This window comes from Marmota flaviventris, chromosome 6, assembly GCF_047511675.1.
Source record: "Marmota flaviventris isolate mMarFla1 chromosome 6, mMarFla1.hap1, whole genome shotgun sequence".
Classification (NCBI taxonomy): Eukaryota; Metazoa; Chordata; class Mammalia; order Rodentia; family Sciuridae; genus Marmota; species Marmota flaviventris.
Window position 1 is genome coordinate 30,766,564 of NC_092503.1, and position 23,198 is coordinate 30,789,761.

The following is a 23,198-nucleotide window of genomic DNA, read 5'->3' on the forward strand; positions in this document are numbered from 1 at the left end:
GATGTATGTGAGGTCACAAATACATTAGCTTGATTTAGTCATTTCCCTATACATGCATATTTCAAAACAACATGTTTTACATGACAACTATATTAAAATTTGTCATTTAAAGCAATTAAATAAAAAAGTCATTATTGCTCTGTGAGAAAGGACCAAGGAATTCACTGAAAGGACTTCACTGAAGTGAAAAAGTACTTCCTGTGGAGGGCAGGTGGGTCTCTGCTCCTCCAGAGCCCATCCAGGTGAGACGGTATTGACCTCTGTACTCTCTATCTCCTGATAAAGAGTAAAACCAGAAACTTGGGCTTAACTGATCATTAAACATTTGTTGATACTATTTTTTTTTAAAGAGACAGCTGTTAGCTCTAGTGTCTGCTTTACTCAGGTCACTGTACAAGGGCATGGGATACTTCAAGAGGGGAAAATGTAATTTGGCAAAGTTCATTGTGGTCCATCCTCTGCTTGAGAAGCTAGCCTCAGAGAGGGAAGTGATTTACTATCTCCTTGACATTTCTGGAGCACTTGTTCAGTTAGCTAATGTACTGTAATGTTTCTCGTAGTTTTAGGGTAAAGGATAATACTGCTACAAAGTACTAACCACACTTAACTTTAAAGAAGATTAAAATATTTAATAAAAATAACTGTAAAAATCTTTCATCTTCACTTGCTGATCCATTCTCAAAACATCCTGCATGCAAATCATTTTACCCTAGATAAACTTTGTGTTAAAGCCAAAGAAAGGTCTTCATAACGATAATGAACTAAAATGTCTGTTCTTAATCAGCACAGTAGTGTTTCTTAAATCCATTGTCAAACTACCTAATAGGGTAAAATAAATAACTGAACGCTATTTGCAATTTCCAAATAACATCAGTCATTACCAACTGCCCAGGGCTTTTCTACATGATTGAATAATTATCCCTTAATCAGTACAATAATGAATAACTGCCCCTTGTAAGCTTTGGATATTTAGATCCAACTTTATTTCATTAGGTTTATCTCTATATCTGAACAACCAGCTGTCTCTTATTGAACATAGGGCATGTTTCTGTTTTAAAGATGGAAAACAGTGAAATGTTCTGTGAAAAATTGTGGACTTAATTGTTAGGTCTCTGCTATAAGTCCAAAATGCAGAATCAGTTAATGGGAAATTTTTTTCCTGCCCTTGAACTGAATCCATCAGATTTCATCATTAATAAAAACAAATTCATAGTTATAAACTTGCTTGCTTTTTGGAGGCATGCCAGATCTCAATAGGCATGAGTAAAGGTCAGAGATCACAGAATTCCTTAAAAATTCAGACGCGTGTGTTATGATTTTGGTTGAGAGAACAATGTAGTTACAAGTAGAAATACTTTCTTCTTTAAATTCAACTAAAAGTATGATGAAATATGAAAATTATGCTAATCCATATTTGTTGGCATTAGCAGCCACGGGAAGCCTGAAGAAATGGTAGAATCTTATAGCAAACACGAGAATGCACATGTAGGTGTGCTGCATTCGAAGTCCCCACTCAGAATATCTCCCTGCCTGCAGGTAGCACCTGTACCATGAATAAAACTACTATTCTGAATATGGAGTGTTCTTTAGCAAATGGAAGTCACCATCCATGTGTTTCCTGCACAGAAACCCTGCTGTGATTACATGGAAACTATAGCAAAATCAACCTTGGACCCAAGCGCCATGCAGCACATTCCGTCTCTGAGCATACAGTTTCCATTCATGGTAACTGTAGTCTAGTAACTTCAAAACACCCTATGGTCCTGTCTGTCGTTCAGTCTCTGACACTCTGATGACAAACACTACTGTGGTTCTGTGTCAGCAGAGTCCCCTCATTTGTTCTGCCTGCGCATTCACCATGGAGAAAAATCTTTCCAATGTGATGAGAGTATGACAAGCCTCCCTATCTACAGCATCTCCACCACTCGTGAAGCAAGGATTCTTATGTTTATTTTTGGAATTTTCCACTTAATATTTTTTGAATGCAGTTGATCATAGTTTACTGAAACTGCAACAAGAAAACCATGAATAAGGGAGAACTACTCTATTCTCAGCAGGAAATGAAAAATAATAGATGCTGCCCTTCCATCAATTCATGATATAAGCATAGTTTGGATGTTAATTAAAATATTGGTTTAGGGCTGGGCATTGGCTCAGTGGTAAAATGCTTGCCTAGCATGTATGAGGCCCTGAGTTCAATCCCAGCACTGCAAAAATATATGTGTGTGTGCGTGCATGCGTGTGTGTGTGTGTTTCATTGTTAGTTCTTTATGTCCACATTAGTTTACTTGTTAATATTTTAAATATAATCGAGTATTTTCCTTTTCTTAATACATCACTGTTAATTATTTACCTGATTTTTATCTTGCTTGTTAAAAGGACATTAAAGACATGCACAGAGTCTAATTCTAATAAGATGGCAAAGCTTTTTTTTTCATTGCTTAAGTACAAGTTTCTAGCTCAATGCTGGGACCTAATAGGAACTGAATAAATAGTTGTTTAATGGAATTGAATTATCTTGGCCCTACTTGTCCAGTTAGAATTTGCTGACATATGACCATGTTTTCCCATATTCTTTCTTTCCAAATCTAGATAAAAGACATGGGTGAATTTAGGTCTTAAAAATAACTAAAGGCAGAAAAATATTAAAACACATTGATAGTATTTACAAGTTTTTTTTTTTTTTTTTTTTGAGAGTTCTTTATGTATTCTGGATACAGGTCCTTTATCAGATATGTGTTTTGGAAATCTTTTCTCTGTGACTTGCCTTTTTCTTCCTCTAGTGGTGGCTTTCTAAAAGATATTCTCAGTTTGATGAAATCTAGTTTAACTTTTCTTTTATGAATTGTGTTTTCAGTGTCATATCTACAAAATCTTTATGTTGTCCAAGGTCACAAAGATTTCGTTTTTCTTCTAGATATTTTTTAGTTTTTAATTTTTACATGAAGGCTTATAATTCAATTTAATATTTTGCATATGGGTTATGAGTTGAGATTCTTTTACCTTTTGCATATTGATGTTCAGTTTTTCCAGTACCTTTTGCTAAAAGATACTAATTGTTCATTCAATTGTCTTTGCACTTGCATTTCTCTATGAATCTATACTTTTGATAATACTGTACTTTCTTGATTACTATACTTGTAAATCTTGAAATTATTCAGTGCAAGTTTTCAAACTTCATTCTTATTTTTCAAAATTGTTTTCACTCTTCTGTTCCTTTACCTTTCCTTGTAATTTTAAAATCACCTTTATAATTACTTCAAAAAAATCTATTGACATTTTGATTTGAGATTATGTTGAATCTCTATTAAAACTTGCCTTTAACTTTTAATACTTTGATATATCAAATATATGTAGCAAACATGATTCTACTAAGAAGATGGCAAAGCTTTATATAATGAGAATGATGATAGATTTCAAATAGCATACATCAGGCAAAGACGTTAAACTACCTGCCACTGATCCTATAAATGTGGACTTTTAGGAGTTACTGATGAACTAAGGGTGAAGGACCTAGGTAGTCTCTCTGGCAGAAAGAAAATATTATCAGTTATATTCAAGAAGAAAATATTATAACTCTGCTGTCAAGTTTTTGACAAAATAAAGAATAAGTCTGGCAAAAGGTCCATTCGCCCATATCCACATTCCTACATACATAGTCTCTTTGAGAGTCCAATCTCCTAACAGTTCCATATCTAAAAGGAGGGTTTTCTGAAATATCAAAAGAGCCTCAGTTTTTGCAATGAGGCCAATGTAGATTAAATATCATCACAATTATCTGAGAATTTTCAGGCATGTTTTTGAAAAGCCCATTTTCTTCATGTTATTAGAAAACATTTAACAGTATTTCACCTGGGTGAAGATCTGTACCTGGTTGGCTAGTCAGTCCTGGGAGAGATTCCTGTAACTGATAGGTGGAGGTTGATGAGGATGTGCCGTCTGCTGTGTTATTTGAAGTCATGTATGCTCCATAGGTTGATGCTGAGTAATACTGTGCATACTGGTTTTGGCCAAAGGCTGTGTAGGACGGATAATCCTGAAACAAATAATGGAAAAGTGTGTGCTTGGAAGAGAAATTACCATCCATTGTGCTCCAAACAACAACAAAAATAACAAGCAAAAAACCCAAACAACCCCAATCACCATGGCAATTGGAAGATCAGCTTTGGCTCCATTTGTTTCCGAGTCTAGAGCATTGAGCTAATCCTCACATGTGGAGATGATTTTGTTGGCATTTTGTACCTATATATGCACATGGTAATGAGCTTCCTATTATTATTTTTTTAAATATTTATTTTTTAGTTGTACACAATACCTTTATTTTGTTTATTTATTTTTATGTGGTGCTGAGATTGAACCCAGGGCCTTGCACGTGCTAGGCGAGCACTCTACCGCTGAGCCACAACCCCAGACCAAGCTTTCTATTATTTTTACAAGCCAGCTATAGAACAAAAATTTTAATCTGTCTAAAATTTGCATATACTTCATTTGCCTCCCTAATTACACTTATCCAAGGATTTACATCATTAGGACCTATGCCCTGGAAGAGGAGATGGGGAGCCAGAATCAGGTCACATTTATAAAATCAGTACTAAGGCCATCAGTAGGGGGAGTGTGGCTGCTCCCCACCCAGCTTCCACACGGACTGCCCAGTGCATTCTGTTCCCTTTCCAGGCGGCCCTTGATGATTCTGTCTTCTTGGCAGAAGGCACAGAGTAAATAAACAAAAGAATGAAGGATTTTTCTAACCTAGCCTCTCACATACCATGTGCTACCTGAGGCCTTGACTTAAAAAGGTTCAGTGAAGTGAGGTTTTTCAAACTTGTGGTTTTTCTCCTTTGTTTACAGACAAAAATGAAAGCATTGGGTCAGCTCCCCTGTTTTTTATTTTAAAAAATTTAAAAAGCCTTAAAATGATAAGAATGATTCTGCAAAATTCTTTTCTATGTTAAGATGGTGAGTGAGGCTGTTGTGATAGAGTTTGATATATCTCCCATGTGATAATCCAAAATGCTATCAGTGATGACAGACCTTTGGTCAGGATCAAGATCCCTGTTGAGACAAGTTCTGGAGTGAACATAGATGCATGTGGGATGTGGTTCCCCAAAAAGGAAATTCTCTGCGTAATACATGTATTAGCAGAAAGGATTAAGTAATATGTCAAAAAACTAAAATTCCACTAGGCTGTTAATTGCAGGATCTTATGTTCCCCACAGCTACCTGTGAGCCAAAGAAAAAACTCATCAATATTTGAACAAGTTCCAAGCAACCCGACTTTTCCAGAGTCAAAGAGAGAGCAGAGTCTTACGTATGGCTGGCTTTGTGTCCAGTTACTGTACTAAGGGCTTAAATAGCTTTGTTCACCTAATCTTCACAATCTCCTATGTGGTGTTATTATTACTATTCCCATGTTATATATTAAAAAGAAGACAACAGCACAGAATGCTTATGTGATTTGTGCCCAGGTTACACAGCCAACAAGCTTCAGAGCTGCAACTGGTACCTGTTGTTTGACCCCAGCATGGGTGTGAGGCACTGTGTGCTAATAAGCTACTGACACCCTAAGGAGGAGCTGGGTACACCCTGGGAAGTCTCCCATTGGTCTTTGGGGAATAAGGTGTCAAGTGCTCCAGTGTATATCTGAGATTTCTGCCTCCTTCATTCCCAATATGGTTACCCTGGTCTATACATCCTTCACTTCCCATTGCCACCCATTTTATTCACTAATCTACTTTATCTCCTGTTTCCATTTTTTTACTTTCCCCAAACACTCAGAAGCCAGATTACACAAAACGTAAATTACATAATGATGTAGGGTTCTCCTGCTTATGATCCTTTAATAGCTTCCTACTGGTTTAGACAAGGATCCAAAGGCCTAACTGAAACCCTTGTGGCTCTATGTGAGCAGGCCTCTGCCTACCGCTTCAAAACCAGCTGTCTCTACCTTCCCCTCAGCTCCAGCTAAACTCCAGTCCTCCTGGAGTTCAGTGACACATGGAGTCTTCCACCCGTGGGGGTCTGGTTCTTGCTGCTTTCTTGGCTTGAAACACTTGTGCCCTCTTTCCTCACCTGGCTCTCAGGAGCCTTGGCCTAAATGTGTCTCTCACAGAGAAGGCGTCCACCAGGCCTCCCTGTTCAAAATTATTTTCCTGTTATTATTTTTAGTGGGATCTTGTTCTCTCCATTCAAGCTTTTTAATTCTGGACATATTAATTTGTGTGTTCATTGGTTTATTGTCTGTAGGCTGTAAATTCCATGAAGTAAGGATAAGGTCTGATAGATTCTGGCCACCACGCCACTGTCCCCTAATGTTCAGACCTGTTCCTAATACTTGAGAAACACTCAGTATCTACAGAAATGATGAAGTGGTACTCGGCCCATGATCCAAAATACAAACTATATTTTATATGACATCCATTATACTTAAATTGTCAGACAAAATTGTCATTCCCACCATTTATTTTATGATTAAAACTTTTCAAATAAATATTCTTCTAATTTACAAATATATTTTAAATCCTCCCAAGTATAGTGGTCTTTCCTTTACACTACCACTCTGACTAGTGTATATTTTTATTCTTCTTTTTCTTTTGGTGGTACTGGGGATTGAACCCAGGACCTCGTGCATGCAAGGCTAGCACTCTACCAACTGAGCTATATCCCCAACCCATATTTCTATTATTTTATTATTATATTCCACCCTCTATCCAAATTGTTTCATTGCTGTTTCTTCATGAAGATTGTGTCCTTTGGAGAACATGAAATAAAGACTTAAGTATTTTTTCCATATTTTTATTGGTGCATTATAATTGTACATAATGGTAACATATTGAACATTCAATGCTTAGTCAAAAATATAATGTACAGCATGGGCTTAATAAATGCCTGCTGTATCAATAAATAAATGATCTAAAATTCTCAGCTTTTAAATAAAATATGCAATGACTCTGATGGCTACTTGACCAAGTATACCACACTTTCTAATGAATGCCAACTTCCTTCTGGCCTTTTTCTATGTTAATAAAACCACACAAAAAAGCAATGAATAGAATTCCTTCAGTAAATGCAAAATCCAAGCAGTTGTGCAGTAAGATATTTTAAAATACCGAAAGCTCAGCCATGACACTGAAGTAAAATAGTGCATTGTCTGCCCAGAAACCAGTTACCCTTCAGTCTCAACTACTCTGGGCATAGTTAAGAATCACTAAATAAAGACAATAGATTCTGAAGCATCAGCACAGATCACAAGTTCATCTCTGTGCCAAGTTGCTACTTCAGGAACCTGCACTCTTGTTCCACATGTCATTCCCACCAGCTAGATTTTTATTTTTACTTTTTTTGTGGTGCTAGGAAGTGAACTCATGGCCTTGTGCATATGAGGCAAACACTCTTCCATCTGAGCTATATTCCCAGCCCTCCACCAGCTAGATTTTTAAAACTCTCAAAACATTAGAAAAATATGATTAGGAGGAGACAGAGGCCTGCTCAAGATAGGCTCAGTGACCAAAGCCAAAATTATGACTATTAGGAAAGTGGGAACTAAACATTTATTGAAAGAAATTATAGAATTAAATACTTAAAAAATGAAAACCCAGTCTTAGTTCTGGAGGCATTTTGTTTATTAACTAGTGTTACTTTTTAAGATTGAAAAGTTTTAGCATCTATAGCATAATCCTGTGATTGATTATAGTTTGATCTACTAGTTAATATTCATCATGATAACAGTTTGTTAATATAAATAAAGTTGTGTTTAGGATAGTTTAAGATAAAAGTATGCAAAATATGTTTAAAAAACATGCCAAAAGAGTGCAACAACTGCAGCATTCATATTTAGTAACCAAGAAATCTAAAACAGTTAGAATAACACATATCCCAAGAGTTCTGGATAGGTAAATTTTTACTGTCCTGAGTTGCTATATGAATTTTAAATAAAGAAACTTTATTTACAGAGGATGTACACTTATAATTGAAAGTACTCTTCAATAATCTGCAATAGATATAAAAAGAACAAATACAAAAAGCTACTATACCTGTTGTGAACCACTGAAATTCGTTGAATTGGAAACTGAATTATTTGCATAAATGGTAGATGATGGTGCAAAACTAGAACCTAGAGATGAAGAACAAATTTTGTTTTAAAAACTTTCATACCAATTCAGTCATAAATAGGGTGCATCCTGTCATTTGTGACAACTCAGATGGAACTGAAAGATATTAAGTGAAATAAGCCAGGCAAAGGAAGACAAATGTCATGTGACCTCATTCATATATAGAATCCAAAGGGTTGATCTCATATAAGTTAAGAATGGAATAGTGCTTACCAGAGGATGGAAAGAAGAAGCTAGTGTGAAGGGTGGGGATGTTGGTGAATAGGAGAAAAAAATTCTGGTGTCTATTGCACACTAGTAAAATCCTAATGTAGATAATAATGTACTATATATTTCAAAAAAGTTAGAAAAAAAGATTCTGAAACCTTTCATCACAAATAAATGATAAATGAGGAGAAAGCTTTATTTGCTTTGGTTTCAACATTATATAATGATACACATATCAAAACATCACATAGTATCCCATAAATATATAAGTATTATATGTAAAATAAAAATGAAATTTCCATACAGACCCCAAATAAGTTTTCCTTGTTAAATGATAAAAATATTTCACTTCACAGAATTCAGTGAGAGAAACATATTTTGAATTTGGTTGTGAATGCAGTGAAATTTGAAGTTGGGAGACTCATAAAGAAAATGTGCTTAGCCATCTCATGGTGGCTAGTAGACTTGCCATGTGGGTTTGTTGGGTTATGCAGGAGAACATGGGGACAGTCTCACCAGGATAAAGCTGGCATTCAAGGAGAGGTGTCTACAAGAGCCAGAGTACTCAAAGAATAAACTACAAGACAGACAGAATTTTGGATCTTTCAAACTATTTCCACCACATTTGCAGACTGAAACTAACGTAGCTAAACATTGGGTGAGATTATTAGGAAATAAACATACAAGCCCCACTTAGAACTGATGCTTGCAGCAACCTGTCTCTGATACTTATGTCTCCCTTTAGAACAATGAAAGGTGCGAATTAAGATTCAGAGTCTGGAAAAGGTTCATACAAGTTTAAGAATTTAAGGTTTAAGGGCCTTCTACTACTTAACTACAAAGTTTAAAATTTATTTAATTATTTTTCCAGCTGGGCCCCAAACAAGGAAAGTATTAATTATAGAATTTTCTTTTTAAATATGTTCTTGTGGATTGTACTTATCAAGGAATGAAATGAAAAACTATTCAGGAAGTGGAAGACCTCTTTTATCAACGTGTTTTGACTAGCAATATATTATGTAATCAATGCAATTGACTTGGTCTGAATAAACCTATACAGGGGAAAACTGAATATGTTTCTATGCTTCATCACATTGCTCACGAAGCTCTGTGACTCATTGTGGCAATAGCGTATATGCAAATATGTTTCCACCTAATATTCCGGGTGGAAAGAGATTTGCTATTCCGACCAAAAATTTCTAAGTAAAGGGCCAGTAACCATTGGTTCAAATGTATGAATATAGCCCCCAAATTATGATCAATACTATAGACAAAATGACACAGAAGAACTAACTTTTAATGTTTTTTACCATGTCACTAAAATTGTTTCTTCAGCTATTATATAAAGATCAGACATAATTTTTTACAGGATCCAAAATTTTTTAAAAAATTAAATGATCCTATATTGATGATGGGGGCGGGTACAAATTATATAAAAGTCCTATTAAGAACTATACTACCAATAGGTAGTAAGTATTTAAGGAATGAACAAAATCCCTAGTCACTTAACAATCACTTGTTAAGTGGACCTTAGAAAAGTGCTAATTTAGTTTCATACAATCAAAATTGCACTACATTATTAAGGAATATTGAAAAGAAAATACTAGTTTGCACTATGAGTCTTTTAAATTCCTCACTTAAATAGACGCCAAACAAGTGCCTGCCTGACCTGGTGGCTGGTTGGAAGTTTGCTTTGCTTGGACTCTGTTTCCTGCCAATGTTATGTGGCTTAAAATTAAGTATTTACATTCAGTCTGAGTCATGTTTCTCCATGTACATTCAACTTTTTCCATCATGTTTCTGCCTCTTTGTTTGTCTTAAGAAATCATGTGAGCGGGGGTAAATTTAAACCTGTCTTTAGGACTGAACATTTCTAAGACTGAAGCTGAAGAGTCTCATTCAGAGAATTGGTTCTCACCTCACACGCTTCATGTATGGCTACTTACCTGGCATTTGATAAGAATATGGTGTCTGGCCTGGTTGTGGGGTTGAAAACCCTGGGCTGTAACTGAGGCAGCCACTTTGTAATGGGGACTGAGTTTGGGAAAGTCCACTCTCCGTCTTGATGGCTGGCAACATCACACCCAAATCTGTTTCCAAAATGCACATACAAACCATTTGATTAGTAAGATGACCTTCCTTGAGTTGGAACTTAACATCAGAGTATAAAACTACTAGCCAGCAAGATTACCCACTTATAACTGAAGAAGGAGAAGATAAAAGATGTGAAATACCGTAGGTGGGCAGGCTGTAGGGCTGTCCTGTCTGTGAGTAGGCTGTGTAGACCGCTGGCTGCTGCATCCCCGAATACTGAGTCTGGCCTGCGTAGGCAGACATAGTTTGAGCTGCTGGTGTAGAAAGAATGTGTGGATAGGGCCTAAATATCAGAAAAATAGCATTACTGTGGCAACAAAGACTGCATATTAATTCAGACAGCTTAGATTCAGTGAAACCCTACAATATTCAGGAAGTAATCCTCCTCTCTATTTACAACATAATTTTAACAATATAGGAGCAAATAAGAGTTTGAATGTCCGGAGCCCAGGCTCTGCTACAAAGCAATCTGGTCACCTTGGAAAAAATAATTTAAACTCCTTACGACTATCTCACCTGTCAAATGAGAAATTTGGTTTAGATATTATATCTAAAGTCTTGTTACAGCTAAATAGCACTCTAAATAATTTGTAGATGAGGAAAAGGGAGCACAGGCCAGTTAATTAATATGCTTACAAGCAGATTCAGATTCACTACAAGTGACCTAATGCTATACAGTGATTACAAAACTCTATTTAAAATTTCTTCCAAGAATTCACTACTGTAAATGGGAAATCTTAGAAAAAAGGAGAAGGAGAAGTCCTCCTGAAAAGAAAATGAATGCCATTCCCTTTATCATGTCACATTTTATCTGTGTTCCCAACTGGAGATTCAATCCCAGCTTATACTTAAGGATATTCTTGATGTTACAGACAATAACACATTATATATTAAAGTGTATGTCTTGGGAATCCAAATTAGGCACATCTTGTTGATTCCAAACAAATTGGGATATACACCCAATATAGTTAAATTTGAACTATCTACCATTGTCCTTAGTATGGTGACCACACTAGTTATAAAAACAAACATATGTATATATATTTTTCCAGAAGTATGCTTATTATAACTTGAAATCCAATAAAAATATTCCAATAATGGAATGAATTATGAAGTGTTGATGTTTGGATAAAATGTGAATTCTTTATATTTTCTTTAAACTACCCAGCATTTAAAATTTTTCATTTAAAAAAATAGCATATTCTAGTTTTAGTTTCATGTCCTGCTCAAAGTCCACAAATACCCAAAAAGAAGGGCATTATCCAGATAAAAGTGATGTCTCTATTTCTTTTTTAAATTATTTTTTTTTTTAGTTGCAGTTGGACACAATACCTTTATTTTATTTATTCGTTTTTATGTGGTGCTGAGGATTGAACCCAGGGCCTTGTATATGCTAGGCGAATGCTCCACTGCTGAACCACAACCCCAGCCCCTGATGTCTCTATTTCTAATATGTATAGAATATTTGTCTAATCTATCCAAATATCTATCCAGCTGCCTATGTTACATGTATGTACAGAAATTCTTGCCAATTAAAGTTGATATATTGTGTGAATAGAAATTAATAAATGTAATTCTGGAAAATGGTTCTAACAAAACTGCATCTACTGACCACTTACTTGGAAGGATAGAGCTGGGGAGAGTACTGATGTGCTGATCTAGGGCTGTAGCCACTGCTTGTGATTACTGTAAGACACAAAAAAAAAATGCACAAAAAAATTTGCTTCATAAATGCATTCCATTAGAAGGTATATAGCTAATTTAAAGAAATTGCCATGTTAAATGTTTCTAAAAATTTGTTCATTTTCTAAAATCCATTTCTTAAAATGTAACACTCCCTAAATACTTTTTCAAATTAAACTGCTTTGAATTTTGTTCTAAGAGCATGAAATAAATATTCCTCATTCAAATCATTCTATCACTCATCCATTTTCTCAAGTCAGCAGTATACTCTTACATATTGATACGTTATAAAAAAGTATTTTTGATTATAGAATAATTAAACTTTCAAGGTGTAAAAGTAAATTTTTAAATTTGAACACTTTACATTTTAAACTCCACATGATAGCAATACATTGCTTGCAGATTTATTCTAACTAAAATAATAATTCTAAAAAATATTTTTAGTTCTAGATGGATGTAATATATTTATTTTGTTTATTTATTTTTTTGTGGTGCTGAGGATCGAACCCAGTGCCTCACATGTGCGAGGCAAGCACTCTGCCACTGAGCCACAACCCCAGCCTTAAAATAATATTTAAGAAAAAATTCATGTTTCAAAACATCATTCATTAATTGTAAACATGCTATTCTTTTCTATTTTCTTTCATTTTACTAATCCGAGGAGTGATTAAAAATGCAGAGACCAAAGTACCCTAGAAATATTTGAAATGTACAGAGCAAACATGCAGGATGATGTAACACCTTCTATTAAGCATAATCACAAAATGCAGTAGCAATCATATTTACATACATATTTATAACTATCAGAGAAAATACTTTTCTGAAAAGAACTTAAAAGTAAAAGTCAGGTTCTATAAACATTTCATCCAAATATGCACCACAGACTGGAATATATCCAAAAGTATGGAAGTTTCTCTTTCCTTTAGCCATCTGCCTTGACTAAGACAGATGTATTGCAAATATATGGGTTCTAAAGTGTTGAGCCAGCCCCTTCAGAGCCAATCCATACTGGGCAAGCACACAGAGTGTCTTTATTAGGCCATCTGCTGTTCATTCACTTTTCAAAAAGATTAAAGTAGTACACAACACAGTGCTGGAATTAGTTTAGTCTAATCAATCATAGTTCTACTTCAAAGTACTATGACCTTCCTAAGTTGTTCATAATAATTCTGGAGCTAAACTTTTAGAATTGTAAAAGTGACAAATAGGTTTAAGTTGCTCACTATTTTATGAAATGTGATATACTTCTATATCCAAATGTTATTAAGTACTCTTGTGATCTATTGCTTCATAAACATACAGAATGTAAGGTGTTTAAAATGCTATTTTGCCTATAAGTTTGGGGTAATGAAAGTATAGTTTTCACAGCAATAGTACAATAAGCACATTTTCATGAATACTAGAAATCAAGTTTGAAAATAGTCAAATATGACTGAAGTATAATATTCTAAAAATTCTCAGGAATCAAAATTTAAGTGAATTTTCTATATATGTATATTAGAAATAAATTTATTGGTAAGCCATTAATTTTCTAGTTAATTCTTAAAAACTTAAAAGGATATTTAAAACTCTCAAATCAATTCAATGAGGGTAAACTTTGTACTACACTCCATGGGTACTAAATGTACATTATATAATAATAGTGCTTTCAGTCTAATTTATTAATTCACTATAGTAAATATTTTATTTATCAGAAAAACAGTTAAATAAGTTGGAATTAAACAATTAATTCCAAGATGTTTTGTCTCTTTTTTAAAGGACTTTGGCTATACATACTAATTATTCTCAAGACTGAAAAATAGGAGGATTTTCAAAATACACAGAATGATGAAAAGAAACATTCACTATAGCAGTTTTCATTAAATATGATGAAGAGCAAAATTCTGTATTTCAGACAAAACCTATATACATGAACACAATTCTGAATATATAGGATGTTTTTCTCTCTAATTAACAAATCTAGATATCATTAGAATAACGTACCCACAACAAATAAATTGTCAATTAAATTGAAATTTCTCACTAATGTCTATATTTTCACTTTCTAAATAAAAAACACAACTTTTGGTTTAGAAAACTAAGAGGCCATTTAAAGAACAAGATGGAGAATATAAGCTTCTTTATTAAAATTTATATATTTTATGCTCATAAATTTGCAGATGATAGAAAACAATAAAAAATGGATTCAAGTGAATTGTGATTAGTTGTTCAGAATAAAGACTGTTCCTGCCAAGGCAGCCTGATCTCCAGAAAAACGTATGGGACACCCTATACAAATGGGGAAGATCTTCTCTTTATCCCTCATTGTCTTTTAATTAACCCCAAAGCACTCAACTCAGTATATTTTAACTCAGTATATTTCAAACAAAAGGAAACAGAACTGCTAGTCTTCAAAATATCCTGAAAATTAATTTAAAAAGTTTAATGTCTATTAGTTTTCCAGATGATCGTGTCAAATGATTTTAGGGTTTTACTCTTACTATTAGAATACGTTAGGTCAGTGATTCGAAATGTGAAGCGGGGAGGAATTTATATGCCAGGAGAATGTTAAATATCTGGAGTTATTTTTTTGGTGTTATAACTGATGGTGCTACTGGCATTTGGAGCATATGTGTGGATGCTGCTGAGCATCTTACCATGCACAGCATAGATCCCTCACAATAAAGAATTAGCCCCCAATTTTAATAGTACTGCCATTGAGAACCCTTATCCTGGATCACTATTGAGAAGGAACTTCCCATGGTGTTGAACATGCTCTGTATTTGAGTTATCCAATATGGTAGCCACTAGCTACAGGCATCCATTAAACATTTGAAGTGTGGCTGGTGTGATAAAAAACAAAATTTTTATCTTACCACATTTTACTTAATTTAAATTTAAATAGTTACATGTGGCAAATGGCTATTTTGTTAGACTGCATAGCCCTAGAAAAGTTTCAAAAGAAAACTGGGAAAATATGTTTAAAGAAAATATGAGTGTATTTCAAATAGAATGATTGTTTACACATGTTTCTTTGTGTGTCTTTATGTTTTCCAATGGAGGACTATTGAAAGGACCCATGTACTACCCAGTTCTAGCCTCATTTGTACCAGTTATAATGCCTTGATCATGGGGCCATAACTACCTTTGACTTCTCTGTGCACCTTGGTATTCTCATCTGTAAAATGTTTCAGAGAGCTCTGACACTCCTATCGTTCTATAGTTCTGTCATTCAACTTTCCAAGTACTTGTATGCCCTTGAAGTATGATAGCAATCACTTAATAACTCCTTTTCTTAAAATTGCATTATATACATTTACTTTGCAGAATGTTTACAAGAGCTGAAGTAAGTGAGCAATACAGAATCACAAGGTAAGTCAGTGTCTATCTCTGGGAAGCAGGCAAGATGCCAGAAACGATGTGGATTAGCATAAATGAGTTTCTATGCAAAATTTATCTACTATACATTATTTTTGTTTGTAGTACTAATATTTATGTCAATATATGACAACTACTTCCAACTGGTATGAACTAATAAAACTGGGTTATCCACATCCATAAAAATTAAATGTGCTATGATGACATTATACTCAAACACATATCTCAACTCTTTTTACTTAGGGCATACCCACATAAAATCCTTGCACATAAGAACACGAATAAATGTAAAATACATTAAAGCAGACAATGGAACCGAGATTTAATTGCCATAACTGCTCTTCTAAGTTTAATTTTCATCTTTCTGATGTACACATTCCTTCTAAGGTTTTTTTTGTTTGTTTGTTTTAATCCTTTTGCCAGAAAATAAGCTAACCAAAATACTGTAATTAAAAAAGAAAAATATTTTACCAAGTCAATACTGTAATTAAAAAAAAAAATCTTTTACTAAGTCAATTTATTTCACACCCTTTGTGTCCAGCTGGGAGTTATCAGATATTTCTATTTAAAAGGGATTGATGTTTAAAGACACAAGGTTGTTCTCTTTGAAGCCCAGGATTGCTCCCTGAGTCTGGGTTCTAATGCAACCAGCATGTGTCCCCCGAAGCCCATTAACCTTTAATACTTATCACTCAGCTGCTTGCACAGGAGGGCTTTTTTAAACCCAGAGAGGAAGCAAGGTTATTTAGAAGGAATCAAATGGATAGTTTTACATCTAGGATGGGGGATAGAAGGCAGTTTTTAATGTAATTTAAGTGGGTGAGTTGAAGGAACAAAGTCGGCTGTTGTGACCTAATTATTAAATTAATTAAGCACTGCATAAAATCATGATGAAGGAAGCCAGCTCTGCTTATCTCTAATGAGAAAGTCATGGGATTGCTTCACTGTCAACTGAAAAGCTGGCAAAATGATTCCTACTATAATTTGTAAAAATACATAGTTTTAGGATGAATCTCAAAAGTGGATTTGTTGCTAACTTCATAAAGATTCAAGTTCTAATAGCTTTGATGTTCACGTTGCTATCCACAAGGAGGAGGCTGTGCATGAACCCTGGTGTGGACATAAGGACACACGAACTAAAGGCTTTACCTGACCCAGTAAAAGTGTCAAGCGCTCCATCTCCAGTCGTGCTTGTGGTTTCACTGCTGTTCAAGGGCTCTGTTTTGACTGCAAGAAGAGACACTACGTAGAAGAATAAGTACATGTGAGTTTTACTTCTAAATGTATATCAAAGACCCTGACTGTTCTATGACTGATCTCGCTAGCTATCATGGGCATGCAAGAGAAAACTTTGAGATGTTGACGAGAAGAGTTTTGTTAATTTAGCTTCTAAATGGGCATGCATTTATGGAGGATTTATTCTAGAATCCTCTGGCTAAGCTGGTTCTCAGAGCCTGACTTTTAAAGGCAGTCAACCTTCAAAAGTGAAACAGCAGTACATATATTTGCATTTTTAATTCACTTAAGCACACTCTGATAGAGTCAACAGACAGAAGAATCCAGTCAGTCACCAGCACATTTAATTCAAATCATAACAAAGGGATTTACTAGTTGATCTTTTATTCTTCCCAAGGAGATATTTAAAATAACAAAAATTGCATTAGAGTACAATGGAGGCATATACAAATCCAGAAACCATGAGCCTATTCATTGATGGGTGACAGATGAGACAATAAATTTTCCAGACTAAAGAAGACAAGGAGTCTTCAAGTGTTGGGTTTTTTATATTAATGATGTAACAATTTTTAATGTGTTGTAGAGCTAAGCAGAGAAGAGGTGACTTTGATAGCAGCAAGCCTATCTCTGGAAAACTGTTGTAATATGTTATTTCTACTTTGAGATGGTGTATTTGGGCAAAATCCTCTGTGGCAGCAATGTAGCCTGGCACACATTATTGCCATTATGAGACACAGCACGTGGGGCAGTGATAAAGCCTCTCCCCATTTGGTCACACCATATTTTCCCTTGGTTGCAAAGCTTTACTACATATATCACAGCAGTAAGGGAATAAACAAACTTATTTTCTACTTGTCACTTCTTATGTTTCCTGATCATAAATGGAATGGTGCAGTTATATAACTTAGAAGCAAGCAGTAAACTATAAAGAAAGCTGCAGACCAGCCAACCATGACTAAGTAGGCCAAAAGAGAATAGCAGGGTCACACAGTACCTACCAACATTACACCCGTGTCAGTAATGTTACTGTGTTAGAAAAGCAATTGATTGATGAAACAACATGCAGAAATGATTATGTGCTTTCCACGTGAACAGACTTAAACAGATCCTCAGTGAGTTCTGAGTTAACTTAGTATTCATGTTTGAAAAATGACATGATAATTTGCTGGTAGAGTCAGAGGTGAATTGTTCAGTTTGGAAAGAGGAAGTAAAAAATGGTTTACTTATCCTAACCAAAGGAAAATCGGAGGTTGACCTATCTTTCAATAGCAACCATGAGTAGAGTCTTATTATTTGCGTAATGATAACCAATGAATGAGTGATTAGTACATTTCAATAGTAATTTGCAGTTGTTCACATTACATTATACCTAATTAGCAATTGTGCTTACCACTATAAAAGTTCTAATTAATACAAAATTATTATTGAGAGCTTACTATATGCTAGACCATGTGCATTTAGCTAAGCCTTAAAACAACCCGATAGTTACAAATCACTTTTTTCTGTTTCATACACAAAGAAACTAAAATTCAGGTGACTAAGGAATCTGTGTCAGTTCCATCACAGAAGAAATGATCTGAATTTGGGAATTTAGAATAAGATCTGAATTAAGAAATTCAATTTTAATAATAATCTTTCTACCAGAACTATCTTCAGGCCTGAAAAATGACTTGCTTATTTATGTTCCTGAGAGTGTCTCTCCATGAAGACTTAGAGCATTATAAGAATATGGTTACATTCTAGGAATGCCTTACTTAAATTGAAAGCTGAAAGTACTGAAATAGGCTACTAACTTGTATTTTTTATTTCTTCCTCATGGCATATTTTAAAAGACAACAAGGAAAAAAAAGTAGATGATAAGAGCACACAATTAAAAGATGCTTGATACATTCCAGGGGCTTTTCCTGTGCTTTACAGGAATTAATTTATTTACTCTCTACAACAGTCAACAGACAATATTAGTATCTTCATTCTTCAGATGAGGAAATTAAGACACACGAAGATTAAATAACATGTCCACAGTCACACTGCTGGTAAGAACTAGAATTTGAGATCAGGTGGTACATTTGCAGAATCCAATCACTAAACCATTTGCCTTTAAGGAAGTACCAACTACTCAAGAATTCCTTTCATCTGTATAGAGACAATCCAGAGAATAATCCAGATGGATGTAAAGGTTACCCTCTGTGGTATAATGTCCACATTTTCCTTCTGACATTTATGACATAGTCGAAAGCTGACAGAAAAACTACCACAAGAGAGTTTCTTAGACTTCCAAACTAATTGTGGCTAAGTTCCTATTTACACATGTCTGTACCTATAAACAGTGCTTGTAAAATAGATTTATTATATTCCCAAAGATAACCTACTTCACTTGTTCATTAGGAAATGAAGCAGAATATGAGGTGAGTCTGATGAAACTGGTCTAGGAATCAGACCCCAAGATTCATATTATTACCTTGGATTGCAACTTTGAGACTTGATTTTAAAAATTCAGTATTGACTGTGATTATAAATCTCCTCAATTTGAAAACTTCAGGTGGTCAAAAGCCTTCAGAAAAACTATCATAGAAGGACAAAGAAGAAGGTGAGATCTTTTTATCTCATTCTTAATATTGGTAACATCTTTCATTAAAACTATAAAGGTCTGTATTTACTTAAAGGTAGACAAAGGAGCTGTGTGGGGTGATGCACACCTGTAATCCTAGCAGCTTGGGAGGCTGAGGAAGGAGGATCCTGAGTTCAAAGTCAGCCTCAGTGAAAGCCAGGTACCAAGCAACTCAGTGAGACCCTGTCTCTAAATAAAATACAAAATAAAATAGGGCTGGGGATGTAGCTCAATGGTTGAGTGCCCTTGAGTTCAATCTCCAGGAAGGGGGGTGGGGGGAGATAGAAAAAGGTGGACCATTTTACTGAGAAGAAGCATCCCTAGCAAGTACATGCAGATGCACAAATATCAAGATGTGTCCAGGATACAAAAGTGGAGGGATTTTAAGGTAAAAGTCAAAGAATAGATGCTAACATGTGGAGGAAAATGACAGACACTGATGTAAAATTATTTTTCCTATGCAGGTAATTATAGTACAGAAGATAACAGGGGATAGAAATAAATTGCACTGTCCAGATAAACATCATTTCCACATTAAGTGGACATTAACACATATCTCCTGAGCTCCAAATGAAATGCAAAGATATTTTTCTTTTATTTTTTTTAAAGAAAGGGTGTAATATTGGGTAATAACAAATAATTAGAATCTCTTAACAATAGAAAACTCAGAGAAGTGAAATCAGTACTTTTACTTATATTAAGTGATTAAACAGATATTAGAGTACAAAGGAGGGTAATATTGATATCCATAAAAAAGATAATAGCTATAAAGTATACATTACATAATAATTATAAAGCTTGAAAAATGGAAATCATTTTCCCAAAAATATTTGAAATGTATCTTATTTTCTTTTGTCTCTGCAGTTTAAATTAGATATACTATATTTTTTCCTAGTGGCAGAAAACTTTTTAAAATTAAATATGTGCAAGGCACTGTTAGAAACATGTTCATTAATAAAACAAATCTACTTTTTTTTTTTACGTTTCTCCTAAAACTTGCGAAAAAATTCTCATTCAGTGTATATTCAGTAAAATATACAACTATATCTTGTTTGTCTCAAATTAATATAGAGTTTAAACAGGTCTTTTTTACTCACTTTTCAGGTCACTATTCAAAATCATTACATACTATAAAATAGAAGCAAAAACCTTGTATAGTAGAAAAGGACCACATTTTCAACAAAATTAAAACCCACACAACAAATGCTTTGATTTCAAAAGCAGAAATCAGATTTTCATGTCCTACTTTGGAGAGTTCTGAGACTTTGTTCTTCTCCATGCTCAAAAGAAGTGAGTAGATGGTTCATGAAATTTAGGATAAAACAACTTTACACAGCCACAGCACTTTGTACAGAACTGTCACATTAAGAAATTCTTGGGGCTGTGGTTGTGGCTCAGTGGTAGAGCGCTTGTCTTATACACATGAAGCACTGGGTTCAATCCTCAGCACCACATAAAAAGTTAATAAATAATTAAAATCAAGGTATTAAAAAAAAAGTAAAAGAAATTCTTGCCTTGTCAGATCCCACCCTGGACTATTTGCAATTTGGGTGCTTTTCACATAGTCAAATAGTTAAAAAATACATATAAATACACACATATAATATACATATATTATATATAAAAACATATATGTGTAATCAGATTTTCCATTTTTTACTGTTTAAAATAATTAGTATCTATAGACTAAATCCAGATCGTGTGATTATTGTCATGTGTCAGTTGTAGCTACTAAGTCACTCTATGGCTGCTATCCTGCAACAACACCATGGCCTAATTTGTGTGGCCCACAAAGCCTGGCCAGTCATTTGTTTGCTAAGGTATGATTGTGTTCCTTTTAAAAGGGAAAAATCTTAGTTCCCATATAAATCTGCAGATATAATGATGCAGTTAGGACTAAAGTGATAAAACATCTTAAATTACTTTAAAAAATAACGCAATGTATTTAGGAAACACCAATGTAGGATCTTAAGGTGATGCTATTTATAGGTATTAAAACTACAGAATTAAAATTATTCTCAAAGTTAATGGAAAGGTCTTGAAAAGCCATTAAATTTATTTAGCTTATACTTTTTATTGGGATAATTTTACAAAGTGATTAACTCCAACAATAAAACTTTGAATTAAAAAAGTAAAACAGTTTATTCTCTGTGGAAGAGATTATATAACCAATGTGTGGTGTGTAACATAACACTTGCCATTAAAAATTCAATAAAATTCCTTAAAATTTCCAGTATCAGTATGCCATTAATACTATATTCCAATAACTGAAGTACATATAACACTTTGTTAAAAGTTTGCCTTTTTGGCCCATTTTACAAATTTCTCTATTCAACAAAAATGTTTATCTGACCAAATATTGAAAGTTCTTTAAATACAATGCAAATTTTTATTTTCCTTAAAAAACTTGCTTATTCATTATATAATTAATTATAGAAAGAAAGATGTAGCAGTATTTATTGCCAAGCAATTTGTATACATTATCTAATTACAAAATGCTTTGCCATTATATGTTATAGACTTCCTTTTTTTAGAGGAAAAAACTCATGCTCAAAGAGGTTAACTAACTTGTTCAAGGTGACACAGCCAGTAAGAGTAGTGCTAACATCTAGATCCATGGTACTCCTGACACATAAGTCCTTTTCCTTCCACATGGCCATATAAGACATAATATTTACCCTAAGAATCGAGAAAACTTGATGGTTTACACTTAGAAAAATGTTTCTGCTTGAGGTGAGATGAAAATTCCTAAATATTGTTGGACATATTCACTATTGTAATACATTGACACTACTTCAGAACAGTCAGTGAGCTATAATTTTTTTTAACATATGCTTGTCTAAAAAATTAGCAAAGTGAGCTGGGTACAGTGGTACATGCCTGTAATTCTGGCAGCTTGGGAGGCTGAGGCAAGAGGATTGTGAGTTCAAAGCCAGCCTCAGCAGCTTAGTAAGACCTTGAGCAACTCAGTGAGATCCTGTCTCTAAATAAAATATGAAAAAGGGCTGCTGATAGGCTCAGGGTTAGGCACCCCTGGGTTCAATCTGTGGTATCCCCCCAACCAAAAAAATAAGATAAAAAACTGGCAAAATGAGAATATATCATAACACAAGAAAATTATATGAAATTTAAATTTTTAAAATTTGGTGGTCCATAAATAAAAGTCTATTGGAACATGGCCATGGCCATTCATTTTTACCCTGCTTATAGCTACCTTTGCACTTCAATGTAGAGCTGAGAGCTGAAACAGAGACTGTGTGTTCTACAAAGCCAGACACATTTACTATCTTGATCTTTTCCAAAAGGGACTTCTGCATTAGAATTAAGAAAAACCGAATCCTGGCAACATATTTTTAAGTATGAAAAGTGTATTCCAAATGTGAAAATGAGAAATATTTGAAACTAAAACCATAAAAATATAAACAATGCACATAGTGCAGTGATATTTATATGGTGGTGATGTTTTAATTTGATCTGAGAGCAAGGCCAGCCAAACTGTGCCTATTTTGAGTACTTGCTTTTAATGCATCTTTCCAATAAATATTAGCTCTTTTTTTTAAGCCTAAAATGAGTGTTTCTGCAGTATTGTGATAGTTTAAATATTTACATTTTGGTAGTATATTAATATTTGATATGGGGAAAATTTGTGTGTGTATGAATATAAATATCTATAGATCAAAACATTTCAAGAGACTATTATAATTTTAAACATATAGGGGCTGGGGTTGTGGTTCAGTAGCAGAGGGCTTGCCTAGCACGTGTGAGACACTGAGTTTGATTCTCAGCACCACATATAAATAAATAAAATAAAGATCCACTAAAAACTAAACAATATTTTAAAAAATTTAAAACATATAGTTTCATCACTGAAACTTTTGAAAGTAATATGATATTGACTATTGACT

General features: G+C 34.2%; 1 protein-coding gene and 1 non-coding gene across 5 annotated transcripts in view; both read right to left on the reverse strand.

Moving 5' to 3' along the window:
- The window catches only part of Eya4 (EYA transcriptional coactivator and phosphatase 4), a 65,671-nt gene that overhangs the window by 40,373 nt on the left and 2,100 nt on the right, over window positions 1-23,198 (reverse strand). Inside the window, exons 2-7 of one of the 4 annotated variants that reach the window (XM_027938485.1) lie at window positions 16,599-16,676; window positions 12,029-12,095; window positions 10,550-10,692; window positions 10,262-10,384; window positions 8,031-8,110; window positions 3,853-4,036 (exon numbers count right to left, since the gene is read on the reverse strand). In XM_027938485.1, the coding sequence (XP_027794286.1) occupies window positions 3,853-4,036; window positions 8,031-8,110; window positions 10,262-10,384; window positions 10,550-10,692; window positions 12,029-12,095; window positions 16,599-16,676 (675 nt within the window). Of the gene's footprint in view, window positions 1-3,852; window positions 4,037-8,030; window positions 8,111-10,261; window positions 10,406-10,549; window positions 10,717-12,028; window positions 12,096-16,598; window positions 16,677-23,198 lie in introns of all 4 variants that reach the window. The other 3 variants (XM_027938484.1, XM_027938483.1, XM_027938482.1) reach the window with 3 other exon arrangements.
- Window positions 6,592-6,664, reverse strand: Trnaa-ugc (transfer RNA alanine (anticodon UGC)). The gene has a single exon. It is a non-coding gene; the product is annotated as a tRNA-Ala (tRNA).